This window comes from Idiotropiscis lumnitzeri, chromosome 6, assembly GCF_059441095.1.
Source record: "Idiotropiscis lumnitzeri isolate Australia: NSW breed Sydney's pygmy pipehorse chromosome 6, RoL_Ilum_1.0, whole genome shotgun sequence".
Lineage (NCBI taxonomy): Eukaryota > Metazoa > Chordata > Actinopteri > Syngnathiformes > Syngnathidae > Idiotropiscis > Idiotropiscis lumnitzeri.
This window is the reverse complement of record NC_142396.1, coordinates 20,943,174-20,960,624: the sequence shown is the minus strand read 5'-3', so window position 1 is coordinate 20,960,624 and position 17,451 is coordinate 20,943,174. Positions and strand designations below refer to the sequence as shown.

At 39.9% G+C, this 17,451-nt stretch overlaps 1 protein-coding gene across 3 annotated transcripts in view; it reads right to left on the bottom strand.

Annotated features, from left to right (window-relative positions):
- Window positions 1-17,451, bottom strand: part of septin15 (septin 15) — a 33,748-nt gene that overhangs the window by 9,657 nt on the left and 6,640 nt on the right. For all 3 annotated transcript variants that reach the window (XM_088297753.1, XM_088297755.1, XM_088297756.1), the window contains exons 3-8: window positions 12,438-12,544; window positions 6,958-7,058; window positions 6,728-6,862; window positions 4,079-4,196; window positions 3,832-3,924; window positions 3,103-3,199 (exon numbers count right to left, since the gene is read on the bottom strand). In XM_088297753.1, the coding sequence (XP_088153879.1) occupies window positions 3,103-3,199; window positions 3,832-3,924; window positions 4,079-4,196; window positions 6,728-6,862; window positions 6,958-7,058; window positions 12,438-12,544 (651 nt within the window). The remainder of the gene's footprint in view (window positions 1-3,102; window positions 3,200-3,831; window positions 3,925-4,078; window positions 4,197-6,727; window positions 6,863-6,957; window positions 7,059-12,437; window positions 12,545-17,451) is intronic.

The window sequence follows — 17,451 nt, the reverse complement described above, 5'->3', positions numbered from 1 at the left end:
AGTTTTAAGCAGACAAACAGGGGATCTCATGGATTTAGAGGGGGGGGGGCAAAATGGCTTGTTAATAATAATAATAATCTGATCCTTTAGGCAGAAAATACCTGATGAATTATTCTTAATTATGTATGTTGAGTCTGTTTCATCAGGTGTTTTGGGCCTGAGTGGTTCATGTTTAATTATGACAGCATATACATGTTTTTTTTTTTAATTTGCCTGTATAATGATGAACTACTCTATGTTAATGTGTATTTAAAGCATACTCTCTCTTATTTGGGACATGCAAAAGCATGCGTGTTGTGTCTTTTGTATCCCCCAAGAAAGCAAATGAATGAAAATAATAATAAAGCCACGTTACATTAATAACGAGCTCATGAATCTATTGAAAATGTGTGAGGATCATGGATCCCAGCTTTGTTCAGTGATAACAGTTTTTACCTTTGTCTATACATCTGTGTGTTTGAGTCAAACACAGGGAATTGAATCATATGGCAGTTTACAGCAGTTTAGTGCAATGTATTGATACTACTTGAAGAACCACTAGAGAAGCAAAGACGGGACCCATGGCGTTAGCACAATGCATTGCAGATTTAGCATTAAACGGCGTCAAATTTAGACAAGCCACAGCATCAGACCTGGGACAATAAAACCCCTAAAAAAACATGTCTAAATGAATGACACCAGAAAGCATCATCTGTGGACCCAACATTTGTTTTGGGTCATTTTCAACCTGTTCGCACAATTCAGGGACCTAAGAGTTTTGAAAAAATCCTATAACAATCAGTTATAGGAATGACGAGTTCGCATTCAGTGATTTCCCTAACAAAATACGGACAATCTGTAATGGTTGTCAGCTCCTATTTAGATGACCTAAAACATTTAAGAAGGATAAATAAAGACCCCCAAAAAACAAAAAATACAATCTGACAGCAAGAAGAGGGCCAGTACTTTTTCAGTGCACGATAGATCAAGCAAGTTTAATATTAACTAATAGAGTTGCAGCAACCTTATACAGAAATGTATGTAATAGTTTTGTTTGACTGCTAATCTTTACACCAACCAACAAGGTTTTTAAGTAGTTCATTAAGCTTAAATAAACATGTCATCATTTGGGTAAAATGCAAGTTATATGGTTATGGTGCTGCTGCATGTCATTACTACCATAAATGTTTGGATTCCAATGAGCTCTGAGTCAACAAAGTACTCTAAAATAAGGGTGATTTTGACATTCACTGCATTATATTTTTTATATAAGTCCATTTTATAAAAAAAAAAGCAGGGCATCTTTTCATATTTAAATGTTGCAATCAGTATCATGCCCAAGTCTGATAAAAGCATTGGTTTTATCATCAGCCTAATGATGTGAGCGCAGCAAAAAAAGAGTGGAGAGGAAAGGAGTGATGGAAGGATTAAGGCCGGGGATGCTCTGATGGGGAACTGAAGGTGACAAAATGTGGTTAAAATAAAGACAAGGCTGGATCTGTTTACCAAATATGCCCTCTGTCAGTCATGGAAAAGAATGAAAGAAAAAAAAAACAGAAAAGGGAGAGAAAGGAAAGAATGAAAACATGAAAGACTAAAAAAATTATCATCGTTCAGACAATTCTAGCATAAATAAAGACATGGTGAATCGCTTGTATATCAGCTGGATGCTGAGAGTCAGAAATATATTTCAAGACAAGGAAGGTCCAGCCTCCTTTTCCAGAATCCCCACCAGGATAAAGACCAGTATCACTGGAAGGAATGATCTGATTTGGATGGGGAGGGTGGGGGGGGGCAATAGGAGTAAAAGCAAACAATGTATTAACTGTCACTATTACTACTACTACTACTACTCAGAGGGACATTCTGCAATTGGTACTTTCCAATAGGGCTGAACAAAATGAAATCAGCATTGCAATGTAGTAGAATGCAATTGTCAAATTGTAGAGGCTGCAAATAAACAGCTCCATCTCGCTCGCTTGGTAGGCTTATTTTATATATACTGGCGGTGATCAGCGACATGCTAAAGCTAAGCTAATTAGCTGAGGAGCCGTTCTCACTGCTAGCGTCTTGAATTTTTTGTCATGCATGACAGCGTGAGAAGGAGGGTAAAAGGACAGAAGTGTTGATACACTGCCGAGCTTTAGTGAGTGTGATGCTGAACATTTGATTTGAAGTTCATTAGCTGGCTATCTAACTATTCACATACACGTGCATCCACTTCCAGGTGAAATGCTTGAAACACCCCCTTGCCCGCACATGATGAATGTGCACTCCCCGCATAGCTAAGTCACACATATTGAGCTCTCCATTCGAGGGACAGAACATGCAACAGTATTACAAGATTCATTTAGGTCTGAGTGCAAAAATGAGGTTATGTTATTATGTTCAGTGGCTAAAATCCAGAATATTTACAGGACGGAACATTGTTTCATGTAATTCGTACTGACTTGCGATGACATCACATTTGTTTGGTACACTTTTGCAAAGATGTCGTAGTGAAAGTGTAAAACACCTTAAGTCAAAGTGTTAGTGATGTAACTCAAATTGAAGTAGCGCAACGATTCTTAAATCTTTCATGTTAATTCATTATTAATTGACCTTCATTTTAGCATGAACCTGTAAAGACAAAATATTGATGAAAAATAAATGTGATCATTTACAGATTAATTTATTTCTTAAATCTGTTAAAAAACAAGAGGAGTTTAAAAAATACTTCTGAATGGTATTTGCAATACTGATAGAGAAAAAAAAATTTCATATTTAGAATATTTTTTCCAAATCGTTCAGCCCTGCTTACAAATTGCAAACAAGCTCTAAAACAGTCCTTATACCCACACTCATAAATCTTCCAGAAGAAAAACTGCAATTATCTAAACTGGCTCAATTCACATAATTTTGCAGATCACATTTTGACATGATTGACAAACTTTTATCACCTGGCAGTTAATACATTTTGAGGATACAAAGGGGATTTAAGAACATACTGGTATGAGAATATTTTGTAAAAAATCCCGTTTAGGAATCTACAAAAACACTGTGCAAAATTCTTTAACATCCAAAGAGGACAGTCGTACAATGTCGGCAAAGAATATTTTTTTTCTGGCAGATGATTCAGCCTACCTTCTGCCACACCCCACGGGTACTGGCGACCTCTGACCTTCTTTCCATTCACTTCAATTACCACGTTGCTGCCAACCACAGCCAGTGGCATCTTTTCCTGGTGTGAAGAAGAGTTCAAATAATTTGTTTGGTGATTTGTATATTATCACATTTATTGTAATTGGGGTGTCACATGGCAATAAAGTCGTTCCCAACGACTGCCAGCCATCCATCCTTTATTATCTGTACCGCTTCTCCTCACAAGGGTCGCGGGGGGAACATGCAAACTCCACACAGGAAGGGCAGAGCAGGAATCAAACCCACGACCTCTGCACTGTGAGGCTATCGTGCTAACCGGTCGGCCACCGTGGCTCTGCGGGCAATGTTGAGGTTAAATATTCAAGATGACTAAAGGAAGGGCTGTGTCAGCCACTTCTTGAGCCAAAAAGGAAAAAAACACAGCTGGGAATCAGACATGAAGTAAAATGTCTATTTCTGTTTGGTATCCTAGAAAGGTTTCAGCCAAGTTACTATACAGGTTAACATGAACACTGTTGACTGAAATAATGTAAAATATACCATGTTTTCTTTTGGCCAGAGCTAGCGGTTACTGGGTCGTGCCAAGAGTGTATAAGATGCAGCTAAAACGGGGACAAATCTGCTAGCAATGGAAATTAACTCAAGAGCAGACTGGCCTTTGGCATGCATTGATTCTCTCAGCTGATTACTAACAATGATGTGGTCCAGTACCTTGATCTTCCGGATCAGCTTGTTGTCCTCATCATCGTCTGTATCTGGGAATTCATAAATTTTGATTTTGTGCTCCTGGATCTCTTTCATTATCTACACAAAAAAATGAAGCAACATTCAAGTCAAACAAATTCATTTTTCTGCTATTCTGGAGTAAATATTAGCAGAATAAGGTATAGATTAAAAAAAGACAGCGATCACAAATTCACATACTAACATCCATTATTTTGTTACATTTCACAAATACCTGTTTCTTAAAAAGCTGGCATTCCTCTGGGGTCAGAGTGTCAGCTTTTGCAATAAGTGGAATGACGTTGACTTTGTCATGGAGCCTCTTCATGAACTCAATGTCAAGTGGCTTTAGTCTGAAGAAAACACACAAACAATGATGGATGGGAAATGACAAGACCAACTGACATGCGACAAATTATGGTAAAGTCAATACTTAAGTGGACCACAAAAGAAAATGTACTGATTATGCTTGGGGATTTTTTTTTCTGCCAAGGTACCCATGTCTGACATTGTAAACCTCATTGCATGTGTACACCTATCAGTAACTGTGTAAAGTAGATCAAATGAGTTAGAATTTCTCCCACCAAACAGGTCGCCCTTCCACTTTTAATGGTAATATAGTGTATAAATTTGCTTGATGTAACACACTGCTTGTGAAGCTAACAAAGGCTAGGCCCAGCTGTAAGTGAGGCGGCATGAGGACTGGCTCACTTGCATGAGATGGCTGGCCTCTAAAACAGCTTGAGTTTTGCAAGAAAGGTGATAGGATATGATTTGTGCTTGGGTTATTTTTACAAAAGCATCACCTTTAAAGCTGTTATTCCCCACAAGCGTCAGATGTTCGTTGAACTGGCACTCTGTATCCAAACAATCAAGCCTCTCTATGGGGCCATTATTGTAGCAAAACTATTTACAAATGCGTATTTCAATCCACAAATGTGTAACAAGAATCCGTACCTGTAACCAGAGTCGCAAATGTGTACTGAGAATCTACAAATGTGCAATTGAAGTCACAAATGCGTGACAAAAATGTGCAAATGTGTACATTGATTTGTATGCGCACTGGGCCTCATGACTGGCTGCGTTCTTACTTACCGTGGATGAGTCACAAATGAGTGTGGCGAGTTGCAAATACCTATCTGGAGATTTGTGGGTGGCTCCGTAGCTACACATTCTTAACCTGATTAGGTCATTGTGCGATGAAGAGGGGGTGTTAACCTGGGGAACATGCTTTTTTTTCGCTGTAGTACAGCTCAACGATGTATGGTAAGGGGACCGAAATTGCAATTTCAGACAACGCTATTTTGAGATAGTCAAATCTGCGGTGCAGCCCCTAGTTCACGCAGTCGGTCTCGCAGTACTGATTGGGAAAAAAAAAAAGCGTGGTCCTGTCGCACATTGTCCCGGAAGTAATTTCTTTACCTGCTACTTGAATACTAGCCACCAAGCTATCTTGCGCCACAGCAGTATGAGTTTTTTTTGTACTATATCCAAGTCCGTGCACAGTAGCAGCAACGAGCTGCGCGATGACAAATAAACGACCCCACGAACAAATAGCGTTTGAAACGAGGAGACGAACGAGGAGGCGCTAAGCGTGCTAATTGCTAAAACGAATTACATGTACGCTCGAATTTTAGCAGAAGTCTGACTCGAACCGCATTTGGGCAGAGAGCCAGCAGCTATGAACGGAAATGTTGTATTCCAACCATTACGTATCAAAACATAAAATAAGAAAATGACTACGTTAGCATTTTAGCAGACGCTCTCAGACCGGAACACGGAAACAGTTGACGAAGAGGTTCGATGTCAAACGTAGATTAAATATTTATCATCTCATCAATATTTGCACCACAGAGTACTGAGTTTTGAGATCCTCACAATAATAGTTCTCAAAATTATATTTCTTATCAATTTAGCCTTGGACATTTTATTGACAAAATCTAAAATATATATACAAAGAACATGTACATTAGTACGGAATATAAAAATAAAATTGGGGTTTACAAAAATGCATTTTCATATACAGAAATGCAAATATACAAAATTATACTTGACAGACAGTAATTTTTAAAAACTTGAGAAAAATATGCCCCTCTCACAAAACCTCTTAAGTGTCCATGCATTGTTGTGAAATGTGCGATTTTATTGTTTTTAATGGTTTAATGGCATTTTCCGTCATGAATCCGTGAACTAAAATCGAATCGGTGCTTGAGTGAATTGTTACATCCCTATGTATCACTTTAATTGACATTTAAATAATCAAAATGTGCACGTTCGTGAATTGACTATGGTTGGTCCATTTCTGAATCGTGATGCATCTAAAAATTGAAATCCCCCCCCCCCACCTCTACTTATGATGATTATTCGGCTCTGTTGTTTGTCTTTGTTCAATCGATAGTTCATCAAGACCATTTTCTATTTACACCTGACAATCGCGATACATATAAATACTAAATTATCGGCCCAGCCCTATGACAATGTGAGCAATATTACCTCGCTAGCCTCCTTGCTGTGACGTAGACAGCTGAGACCGAAAAAAATAACAAGCCAAGATCCAAAATGGGGACCTTAATTCACACCTAGTCTTTCAGGGGGTGAATTTTAGTACTGATCTAATTTTTAAATGCAAACCTATTAAATAAGTGCCAATGTTAACGTCAATCAACTGTCCCTTTAAATGAAGTAATAAAAAACAACCAAAAAAAACCCAAGAAAATACACATAACTATACCTATAAATTTTAAAATATTATACCGACTGATGAAATGGTCCATTTTTTTTTTTACACCATATATAGTGAAGTGCATCAACAAGGCTTCCAGTGTTTGAATGCACGACTAGTGTGCTACATCCAAAATTTAATGAGATTAAATGTTTCCCCTACCCGTGTCCAGAGGGCGCAATGAAGTATAAACAGCAGTGCACCCTGTTGTCTGGCATCGATCGGCGGTTCACCCTTGATTCTGCATTCAGGAAGTCCTCACACTTACTGTCAATGTAGTTGATAACTGGCTGCCAACTGATGTGAAATCGAACAGAAACATGAAAAAACATTTGTTATACTATGCAAATTGGACTGACTGAATTAATGACACCAACAAGAAATTTACATACCAATTACTGTTGTCGACAGCATCTCCAAATCCCGGTGTATCAACAATTGTGAGAGTCAGTTGGACGCCACCTTCTTTAATGAGGACCTTTGACTGCTCCACCTGAAACACACAGCCCATCCATTGACTTGCGAGACTGCAACTACAGGTTTGCACAGTTGGAGAGTTGTTAGGCTAAAACTTTACTGTGTAAGTTGACAATTAGGAAATAACACATTTTTAATCAGGCTTCAACGCATTTCAACGGTGATTAAACAGTGAAAGGAATAAGACTATTATACTATAAGCCAGTTTCTTGCACGAAGTGTGCTACCACAACATCCAAAATTATTTGATTGTAAAGGAGAGTGCCTACACGTGGGAGGACCTGAAGTTTTTGGGTTTCTTTATACAACCCCAGGCGATGTCCGCGTGCACGTCACTGCATCAAAATTGTGCACAGTTTGCCTTCACACTCTTGCACACCATCATGTGATTCTTTGAAAATTGTGTGCCGTTTCATTCCAAGTTGGGGGGTGTCGCTATGGCTGATATTGGCTAGGACACCACCACAGGAAGCATCTGTTAAGTAAAGGTTAATCTAACTTGTGATGTTTCTTTCTTGCAATAACATTTATGATAAGACACTACGACATTGTGGACAGCGTCCCTTTTATCCAGCTTTCTCCCGCACGTACATGCTGGTTTGTTGTCAACTGACTCTAGTCTCAAACGCAACCAACAGAGGGTGCTAACAGACTTTATCGCTCCCAGCCAGTACAGCGCTCTGTTGTCTCAAACCTTCACCAACAGAGAGTGCTAAACACACTGTGTAATGCAGCCAGTGCGTCTACAGGAGCGCTCATGAAACTCATACGTGTATAGATTTGGAACTCGGTCCACACAGAACGCGGTTCGCATTATAAGGCACCTTGTCCATTTTGGAAAAAAATTGGGACTTTTAGGTGTGCCCAATGGTCGTGAAAATATGGTACATGATAAAGGGAAAAAAAAGATTGCTGACCAGTGCAATCAGGAGTTGCAGCTCTAAAACAAAAACACATTTTGACCACCCAAAATATAGCATCCAAAAGGATCAATTTAACTCTCCCATTTTGTTTAGGTCAATTCAAGCAGCTCCAATGTTCACATTTGTTTACCTTGTATTTTTTTTTTTTAACTATTGGAAAGGCGAAAAGCCCCATTTGAATCAGAAATCAGAAATCCCTTTATTGTCATTGTACTCAAGTGTGCAACGAGATTAGAGAATGTGGTGATCCCGTCAGATATTTTGTATAGACTAAGAGGTCCTCACATTCTGTCACCGATTCTGTTCATAAATTTTATGGACAGAATTTCTAGGTGTAGCAGAGGTGTTGAGGGTGTCCGGTTTGGTTCCTGCTGTATTGCATCTCTACTTTTCGCAGATTATATAGTACTGTTGGCTTCTTCAAGCAGTAATCTCCAACTCTCACTGGAGCGGTTCACCAGCAAAGTGTAAAGCGATTGGGATGAAAGTCAGGAGCTTCAAATCTGATACCATGGGACTCAGTCAAAAAGGGTGGCCCACCCTCTCTGGGTTGTAGATGAGATTCTGGAGGAGTTCAGATATCTGGTGTGGAGCGGCAGCTCAACAGGCGGGTCGGTGCAGCGTCTACTGTGATACGGACTCTGCATCAGTCCATCAGTCTGTTGTGGTGAAGAAGGAGATGAGCTGAAAGACAGAGCTCTTGATTTACTGGTCCCATCCTTGCCCATGGTCACGGGTTGTGGGTTGTGACCGAAAGAGCAGCATCCTGTATACAAGCGGCAGAGCAGCGTTTCAACTGCAGGTTCTCCCTTAAAGATGGTGAGAAGCTCGCTTATCCGGGAGGGCCTCAAGAGTTGAGCCGCTACTTCTCCATGTTGAGAGGAGCCAGATGAGGTAGCTCAGGCATCTGGTTAGGATGCCTCCCTGGTGAAGTGTTCTGGGCATGTCCCAACGACAGGAGGCCCCCGGGGACAATGCAGGACACACCGGAGAGACTATGACTCCCAGATGGCCTGAGAATTACTTGGGATCCCCGGGAATAGTTGGAATATTTGGTTGGGAAGAGGGAAGTCAGGGCTATCCTGCTAAAGCTGCCCCCCACACCCCATAAGCAGTCGGGAATTGATGGTTGGATGATTGAGAGGTCTTCTGCCTGAAAAACTTGAGAAACACTGCTCGCAGATAAAGTGGGCTAAGAAAACAATTTTGCCGCCCTTGAAATTTGGCTTAAAGAAAATAAATGGATAAAACGGTCTTGTCATCCCACAAGTCACATATTTTCACATTAAATACTGCCTATTGTTGATCTACCGTTTCCTGCAGTTCCTCTGCTAAGGTCTTGCTAGCTGCATACTTTCACAAGAATGTCGACTTATTTTAGGATCACCCCTTCGACTAACTGCAGCCCTCATGTTCCAAAACAAACATTCTTCAGCTTCCACTATCCATGAAATGACTGTACAGCTGTGCACGCACGCACACAAATACATACTCACACGGACGCGTCTATGCACAAGACGCATTGCACACACTGCAGTAATTTGACATTGCTTTGTTAACAAAATCAACAATTTGATGTTTTTGTTAAACAAAAAGACAAATGTTGGCAGGCCAAATACATCATTAAAACAAAACATTCTCTTTAGGAACGTGAGCTTTTTCTGTACTATAAAAGCACAAAGCTTCTCCCTCCCATTCTGTCTGCGAAAACATACTAAAATACATAAAACAATAAATTACTTACACAACATGCACTACTCATTTGCTTCAGTTGAGCAAAGGATTGCACCATTTTTTTTTTAATTTCAGTTCTAACCTAGCTGCCTGAATATAGCAGAAAGGCACCCAGATGTTTTGCCTTAAGCACAAACCTCCTAAACATTAAGATAAATCCTCAGTGTGAGAGAAATATTGTATCTACGGCATCAGAAGGACGGGGATTATCGAAAAAGGGAGAGACTTAATAGCCACTGTTGGATTGAATCAAATGTTTTGCATCACACTACCAAATCGTAAAAACAGTGAATCATAACATCAGAACCAATACACCAACACACACCATCTCAGTGAATAACTTACTAATATTAACATTCGGTAAAAATATCTGAGATTGAATCATAAATCACTTGGTACGCAAATATTTCTTTGTCTTGTGAGTCTCCCTTAAAATTATGCAAACAAAGTAGAGCTGGGCGATACTTTAATATCAATACAAATCACGATTTACACACGATCGATAATTCTAAAATGCCACGACGCCAATGAGAGTTGGAGATCGCAGCCTGAACAAGCCAACGGTACAATATCATATGCAAAAAGCAGATGCTATACTGAGGCCACCAAATCGGACACCCGCTGCGCCTTGGCTGCACCTCAAAACTCTCTCCACAAAGGTGATGAACAGAATCAGTGAAAAAAGGTAGCCTTGGTGGAGTCCAACCCTCTAACAGAAAAGGAATCAGATTTATGCGGACCGAACGCCGATGTTGGTGGTACAGGGACTGAACAGCCAATATGGTACCTCACAGTCCCGAACCATCCCCTACAGAACTGCCCGAGGGAGACTGGATGATGTCACTGCATGAGACTGATCTGCTCTATTAGCTCATTTCACCGTGACAACAGATAGACTATGAAGACATTTGCTTACAATTGTTGTAACTTAACAAAAAAATGACACAGACATCCTATTAATGCAACAACTGAACTTTCTAGTTGTGAAAAAAAAATGAATAGTATGGCTATGAATGAAAAACATCAGCAGATTCATAGCACACAACATATCGTATTTATTTCTGTGTATAAGCAATGACTCTGGCTACAAAATTCTCAAGTTTCTCACTGACAGCGTACATGGTCTGTCTGCGACCCTGCAGGATTTTTACCCTTCTCACACAGGGGAAGACAACTTAGAAAAGGAAGCCCAATTTAACATTTCTTTTCGCTCCCTTACCCCACTTTTGGGTCATTTCTTTCCCGAATCCCTCTCTTTCTTTTTTTCCTTTACACTCTGAGTGCTCACCGCCACACCAGATGCCTGCCTGTCTCCTGCTCCGTTTTAACATAACCATACAAGGAAAAAAGAAGGCCCTGTGGAAGTAAGTTTTCCTTAGTTGCCATGCTATCTTTGTTTGCTGCTCTTTTCAAGCCTTTTTCCGGTTCTCCACTCTTCACATTGAGAATGTTTGGCATGACATGATCCAAATTGTGTGGCCTTGAATGGCCATGGAATTCAATTTTAAGCATTTTTTCCTAAAATCATTAAAACTTCCAAAGTGTTGAAATGGTGTACTAAAGAGAAGAGCAGAGCTGTTTTGACACCGCACTCACTCAGTGTTAAAAAAAAAAAAATGTGTGGCAGAGCCTGAAGACGACAGTGTCCCAATAGCCACGGTGCCCATATTTGGAAATCCTGATGTACAGTGCTTACAGAAAATCATCATCAAAACAAGGTGGCAAGAAAGAATTCTTTTCTGAAAAAGTCTCATACACAGTCTCGTCTGCGCTGTGCAAAACCCATCTGGAAGATCCTGTTACCATGTGGAAAAGGGTTTTATGGTCAGATGATACTAGGATTGAACTTTTTGGTCTGAACTCTAAGTGCTTTGTTTGGCGAAAACAAAACAGTACCCCACCCTAAACACACAGTGCCTACTGTGAAGCATGGTGGGGGTAGCATTATGTTGTGGGTATGTTTCTCATCAGCCAGGACTGTGCAATTGGTCAGGATTAAAGGGAAGATGGAAACACTCAAATCAAACCCTCAAATTCTTGAGGAAAACCTGCATCCCTCTGCTAGACAGCTGAAGATAAACGCGGCATTCGCCTTCCAAAATGACAATAATCCAAAACATACTGCCAAAAAAACAAAGCAGTAGCTTAAGGAGAGGAAAGTGAATGTCCTGATATAAACCAAATAGGAAATCTGTGGCTTGACTTGAAGAGAGCAGTCCACCTCCGCTCCTCACACAATTTGACTGAACTTGAACAATTCTGAAAGGAAGAATGGGCAAATACTTCCCAAACTAGGTATACAAAGCTAATAGCGACATCCAAAAAGATTTATGGCTGTAATTAAAGCTAAAGGAGGATCAACAAACTATTAAATCAGGGGGTTGATTACTCTAGCCTGTTGTTCTTGTTAGAAGATAAAAGTTGTAGGGGGATAAAATGAAGAAACGGACCAGCTGCCCTAAAACGCAGCCTCCTACCTGCCCTAACAAGGCAGTGAAGGCACCTTTGACTTCCTCTGCGGCTCTGACAGTCGGCTCCTGTGGCAAACAATTCCACGCATGTATCACTCTCACCACTGCCAGTGGACAACCGCTTCCACATTTAAGCAAGCGGATTGGACGTGCGAGTCATGTGACCGAATGACATCCAGGGAAAAAGTAACTTTACCTGAGATAAGAGTATTACAGATATTATAACTAAGAGGGAAATTAACTGGCCAAAAGGTTGCTTCAGCTTACCTGTACAGTTTTCTTAATGCGCTGTGATGGCCCAGGGTAGTCCTTGGAGTAAAGATCAGTCAGAAAGAGGGAGTTAATAAGTGTTGATTTTCCAAGACCAGACTCACCTATGGTCACACAAAAATGGTCAATTGTAAGATTAAGAGCCAAGACTAAAAAATTACAGTACAGTACATAAATGCTGAATATTGAAGGGTGTAAAGTTAACAATGCCAAAAATTTCAAGAAAGCTGTCATGCCTTTGTTGATGATGTGTTACAGAAGTTGAAAAGAGAAAAAAAAGGGGATTCACGTATGCTTATCCAGGTAGTCCAGATTTTACCAATACGCGACCACAGTTGCTTTTAAAATGTTTCAATACAAAATGCTTCAGAAAAACATTTAGAATGTCAGGAATTTGAAGTAGTATCTGTCAATTGTCTGTGGCTGAAATGTTTTTGGACATTTGACACTTATAATAAAAACATACTTTTTAATACTTGGATGGTAATCCGATGCTAATCCTAAACGCTCTAAATTTGGAGCACATAGACATCACCAAATTTTTACTTTACTTGCTGGAGATGCTTTGCTAGGTCTTCACTAGAGCAACTTTGTCTTGCTGCTAGTCTGTGGGTCAAAAGGCTTTTTACCTTTTATATCCACTATACATGAACATTTTGTTTTTTAAACATACAATTATCTTTTGTCAATTTTAAAATATAAAAATGAAGTGGAAAACTGCGCAAGCGAGTGCGTCGTCTTTTCATTTCCACCAAGGGAACTTCTATTTCTTGACAGCTAAAGAGTGATAACAGTCACTAAGGAATACTTGCGGAGTGTTTTGATCGTTTGTCTGAGTTAAGTTTAAAACATGTGGGAAGGGTACAGCATATGTGAAGTGGTGTGAAGATTAAACGACAATTGAGTAATATAGATTTAAACTGCTTAAAATATGCAACAATGTAAAACGTAAAAATTTATTTGCAACGCTAGTTTAAGATTAGCCACTCTCTTGATCATTATGCTGTAAACAAACTGCATACACACATTGCGTATATTGCAATACAATACAACTTTATTTAAACAGCGCATTTCACAACAGCTGAAGCTGTTACACTTGACAAAAGTGCTGCCAGATGTCGACAATCTAAATTCAATGAGAGCAGTTCAACATGGCACAGTGTGCACCTGTCGTTTTGTCACTTAAGGCTTAAAGCATTTTAAACAATGCCTGCAAGCATTAAGGTGAATAGTTCGGCATACACTTATGAACTATCATACAAAACAGCTTGTTGTTTGGTAAACATTTTTTTAAAGACTTGATGACAATGATTACATGACATGAGTGTTTGCCTTGCAATTCCAGCCTTTTTTAGGCACATTTTTCCGCGCCGCTTTGTCAACCACATGAGCCAAAGAAACTGACTTCTTAATGTGAAGAAAATATGAAAATACAAAACGTACATACTAAAGCTGACAGAAACGACACTTTTCAAAATCGATTATTCAATCATTTATTCCATCGATTACTTGAAGAATCGCCCACAACACCCACAAGCCCACTTAAATTATTTATTTAACCACAAGCAATGCTCTCTCTCACTCTTGCCGTGTTTCTCGCCGATGTTTGGGCTGCTCTTATAACCCACGGTGGATGTGAGGAATTAGAAAAATAACAATACAGTACAACAAAAGTTCCAAAGTAAACTTAAATACAATAGAAGATACAGTCCAAACTGTCATGCTCACTCAAAGCTTCCCGCCCTGCCCCAAGAATGCAATGACTGTGACGACATACCCATTAAGAGCGCATCTCATCTTTGACACTGGGGACAATTTTTCTTTAAAATTAGTGGAATGCGTCAGTAAGGGCATCAGGTGTCAAAACTATGCCAAACGCATAATTACTGAGACAACATTACAAGACGGGCCCCTGTCGGGACTTCCATCTCGATATCTACTTATGTGAGTTCCAACTAATTTTGCCAAGGCGAGTCACATATTTCAGATATCTTTGTATTTTTGCTTAGAAATAGTCCTTCAGTATTGTTCGCAAGAAAGTAAAAATACCATGTGACTGATTCGAAAGCCCTGGAAAGAGCCACGGTTCCAGCTGCATCTGCAGAGTACTCACAGGTGGGCCTGCTTCATCACATTTTGGATTTATTTATAATAGAGATGAATGAATAATTTCTCCTCAGTTCCCGGGACTGCCTCCAACTCTAAAAGACAGGAAGCCAGGGGTACGGTAACTGTCGAATGACCTGTGTGCTTGTTTGCGTTGATTTGGCCGTGCTGTGTCAGAACTGATGCTAACTTGACAAAACAAACAGCCCAAAATGAAGTGTGGCGTGTAAACTAACAATGACTTAAATCACAGACGTGGCAGCGACGTCCAACAACTCGAACCTAAAATGTCACTGTTGTACCGTTTAAATTGATTCTGAAGAACAATGTCTTATTTCAGCTGAGGAAGGTGTCATTTATTTTACTCATGAGCCTTCAAAGGGAAATTCAACTCACATTCTGCTGTACATTTGTGTTGCGCATGACACAAAGAACCACATCACAGTCATGCAGGAATACTGAGAGAGATGTCTGCATAAACATCTCTGCACCTCTCTCTCGAACTGGAGGGGTTGGGGGGGGGGTGCCTTGCTCAACAGCTCAAGTCAAGGTGAGCTTATGCCACCCCAATGTTGCCTAAATGTTTGTTCTGAATGAGCTAATCATATAAAAATAGAAAACACATAGATGCACTGAGCAAACAGCCAGGAAAGTGGCTTCAACAGTGAGCTCATGTGCATTCAGATGTCTCATTGGCTGAAGTGTCAGAGCAAAGATCGTGAAAATTTGACCGCAGTGTTCCCAGAGACGAAAAAACAAATTACCATAATTTCTCGAGAATCACACACACACACACACACGGGTGTATGTTAATTGCAGCCTATGGCACAGGACCAGTTCAAATACCACACAAAAACACAAAACACTATAATAGATCCTAATTGGGCAATGTGGACCAGTGGTGGAGTGGTCATTTCCCAACCTAGAGGTTGTGGGTTCCCTGGCCATTGTGACAATGTCGAAGTATCCTTGAGCAAGATGCTTAACCCCCAGTTGCGCCTGATGGGATATCATTAGTCGGTAAATGAGGTAATTGCGTGAAAAACATTGTTACAGTCCACCTATTTGTAGGAGAAAACAGTTAATCACCGTGGAAACAGCTAACGAGACCCAACCATAACTAAGACAAATAAAAATCTTTGTGGATGGCGTACATTGTTGCCGGCAATGCGTCGGAGAAAACATTTTTTACACGGACCATTTTTGGTGATCGACATGGTTTACTTTTTTTTTGGCCCAGTCCTAGAAAAAAATCTCCAACTAATCAGAGCAACCACAATTCAATTTGTCCTATTTCTCCTCCTTGTTGCCCTAGTTCTGTCACATTTCATCTCATCCATTAACTCAATCAATTTTGTTGTTTGGTATGGCGTTGGACTTAGAAAATCTTTATTTTTCCTCAGGGTCCGTTCTGATTGCACGAGTAGACGCAAACACAAACACACGGATGTGCAACATGGGGAAAGAAATCATTTACTTGAGATGTGTGGCGAGGTAGATGAAACCAATTATGAAACTATTAACATAACGTTAGTAGGGAGAAGGAAGAGAGACTCGAAAGTGCAGCACTGATCCCACACTCATTGTGGCACATGCTGCAGTACAGTGAACAATACATCTGTGCCATACTGCTGTTAGAGGGTGTGTATTTATGCAACCAGGTCAATGTTTTCTTTTTTCCTCACAGAAAATTTCAGTTGCCTTTTAATTGAGTTGTACAAGTTAGATGTCCAATTTAGAGACGAACAATTTTAGAAAACTAGTTGCGATTTTGTTTCCCCTCAAAATTGTGATTTAATTTGCAATTATCATAGAGACAAATAATCATCCCATTTCAACTCCAAACTTGGCGGCAAAAAACATGCCACACATACCATTAGGGTTGGACAATATGACGCGAAGACGTTGGAAAAGTTTAACTTGCCACTTTTCTACTATCGCGTCTATCGTCATCTGCGTTATCAACTGCAAAAAATACAAACGTCAGCGGAAGATTGATTTGGTGGTCAAAGATTTGGCTTATTTGTATGTTACATAGCTGCTACCAGTTGACAGACTTAACAATACAGGGAAGTGAATCATAATACAAAAACATCATACATTACAAATGGTGCAAATTTGAATCTAACAGTCAATAAAAATGAATAAAAATCAACAAGACCGAATGAAAACAACTAGCGATGGGCACTTCACACTATTTTGCTGGTCCACCCTGACGTCATTGTCCCTCCGTCCTTAAAATCATAAAAATAATGGTCCTCTGTCGCCGCCCAATCCTTATCCTTTTAAAGCGCATCGGTCCTGACTTTCCACGAGTTCGCCCACCTAGGGCTGAGCCGATAATTTTATATCAACATGTATTGCGATAGTTATGTGATCGGTAGCAATAGAAAATGGTATCGATAAATTATCGATTCATTTCAAGGATACAAACATCCAATCATTTTTTTGACACAGCAACAGATTTCTCCAAGGCATGAACTATAATCACAGAGATAAAAGATTTTGTTCCTATTGTCCAGCACTACATACCATATTTAAATTTGAAGACAACGCGAGAGTCACAGCTGTGAGCCACAGAGCTCGAGAATGAATCAGAATTGGCACGTGCTGGGTCATAGCGGGCATGTGTATCTCAAAATAGCAGAATAAATATGGGGAGATGAGAAATGAGAGTAAGAGACTTCCCTGAAGTGCTTTGAATGAGCAAGCGGGAACACGCTCATGTAAACGAGCCAACCAACACACAGAATCCGCTTGGTGTTGTTGAACATATTATACATTTATGTAGGCTCGAAATAAGCACATTCGCATCACTGTTTGCGGGTCAAAATTCACATTTTGCTGCTCATGAAAATGGATTTTCAAATTTATTCCATAATTGATCTGTGTAGACTGTCCCAAA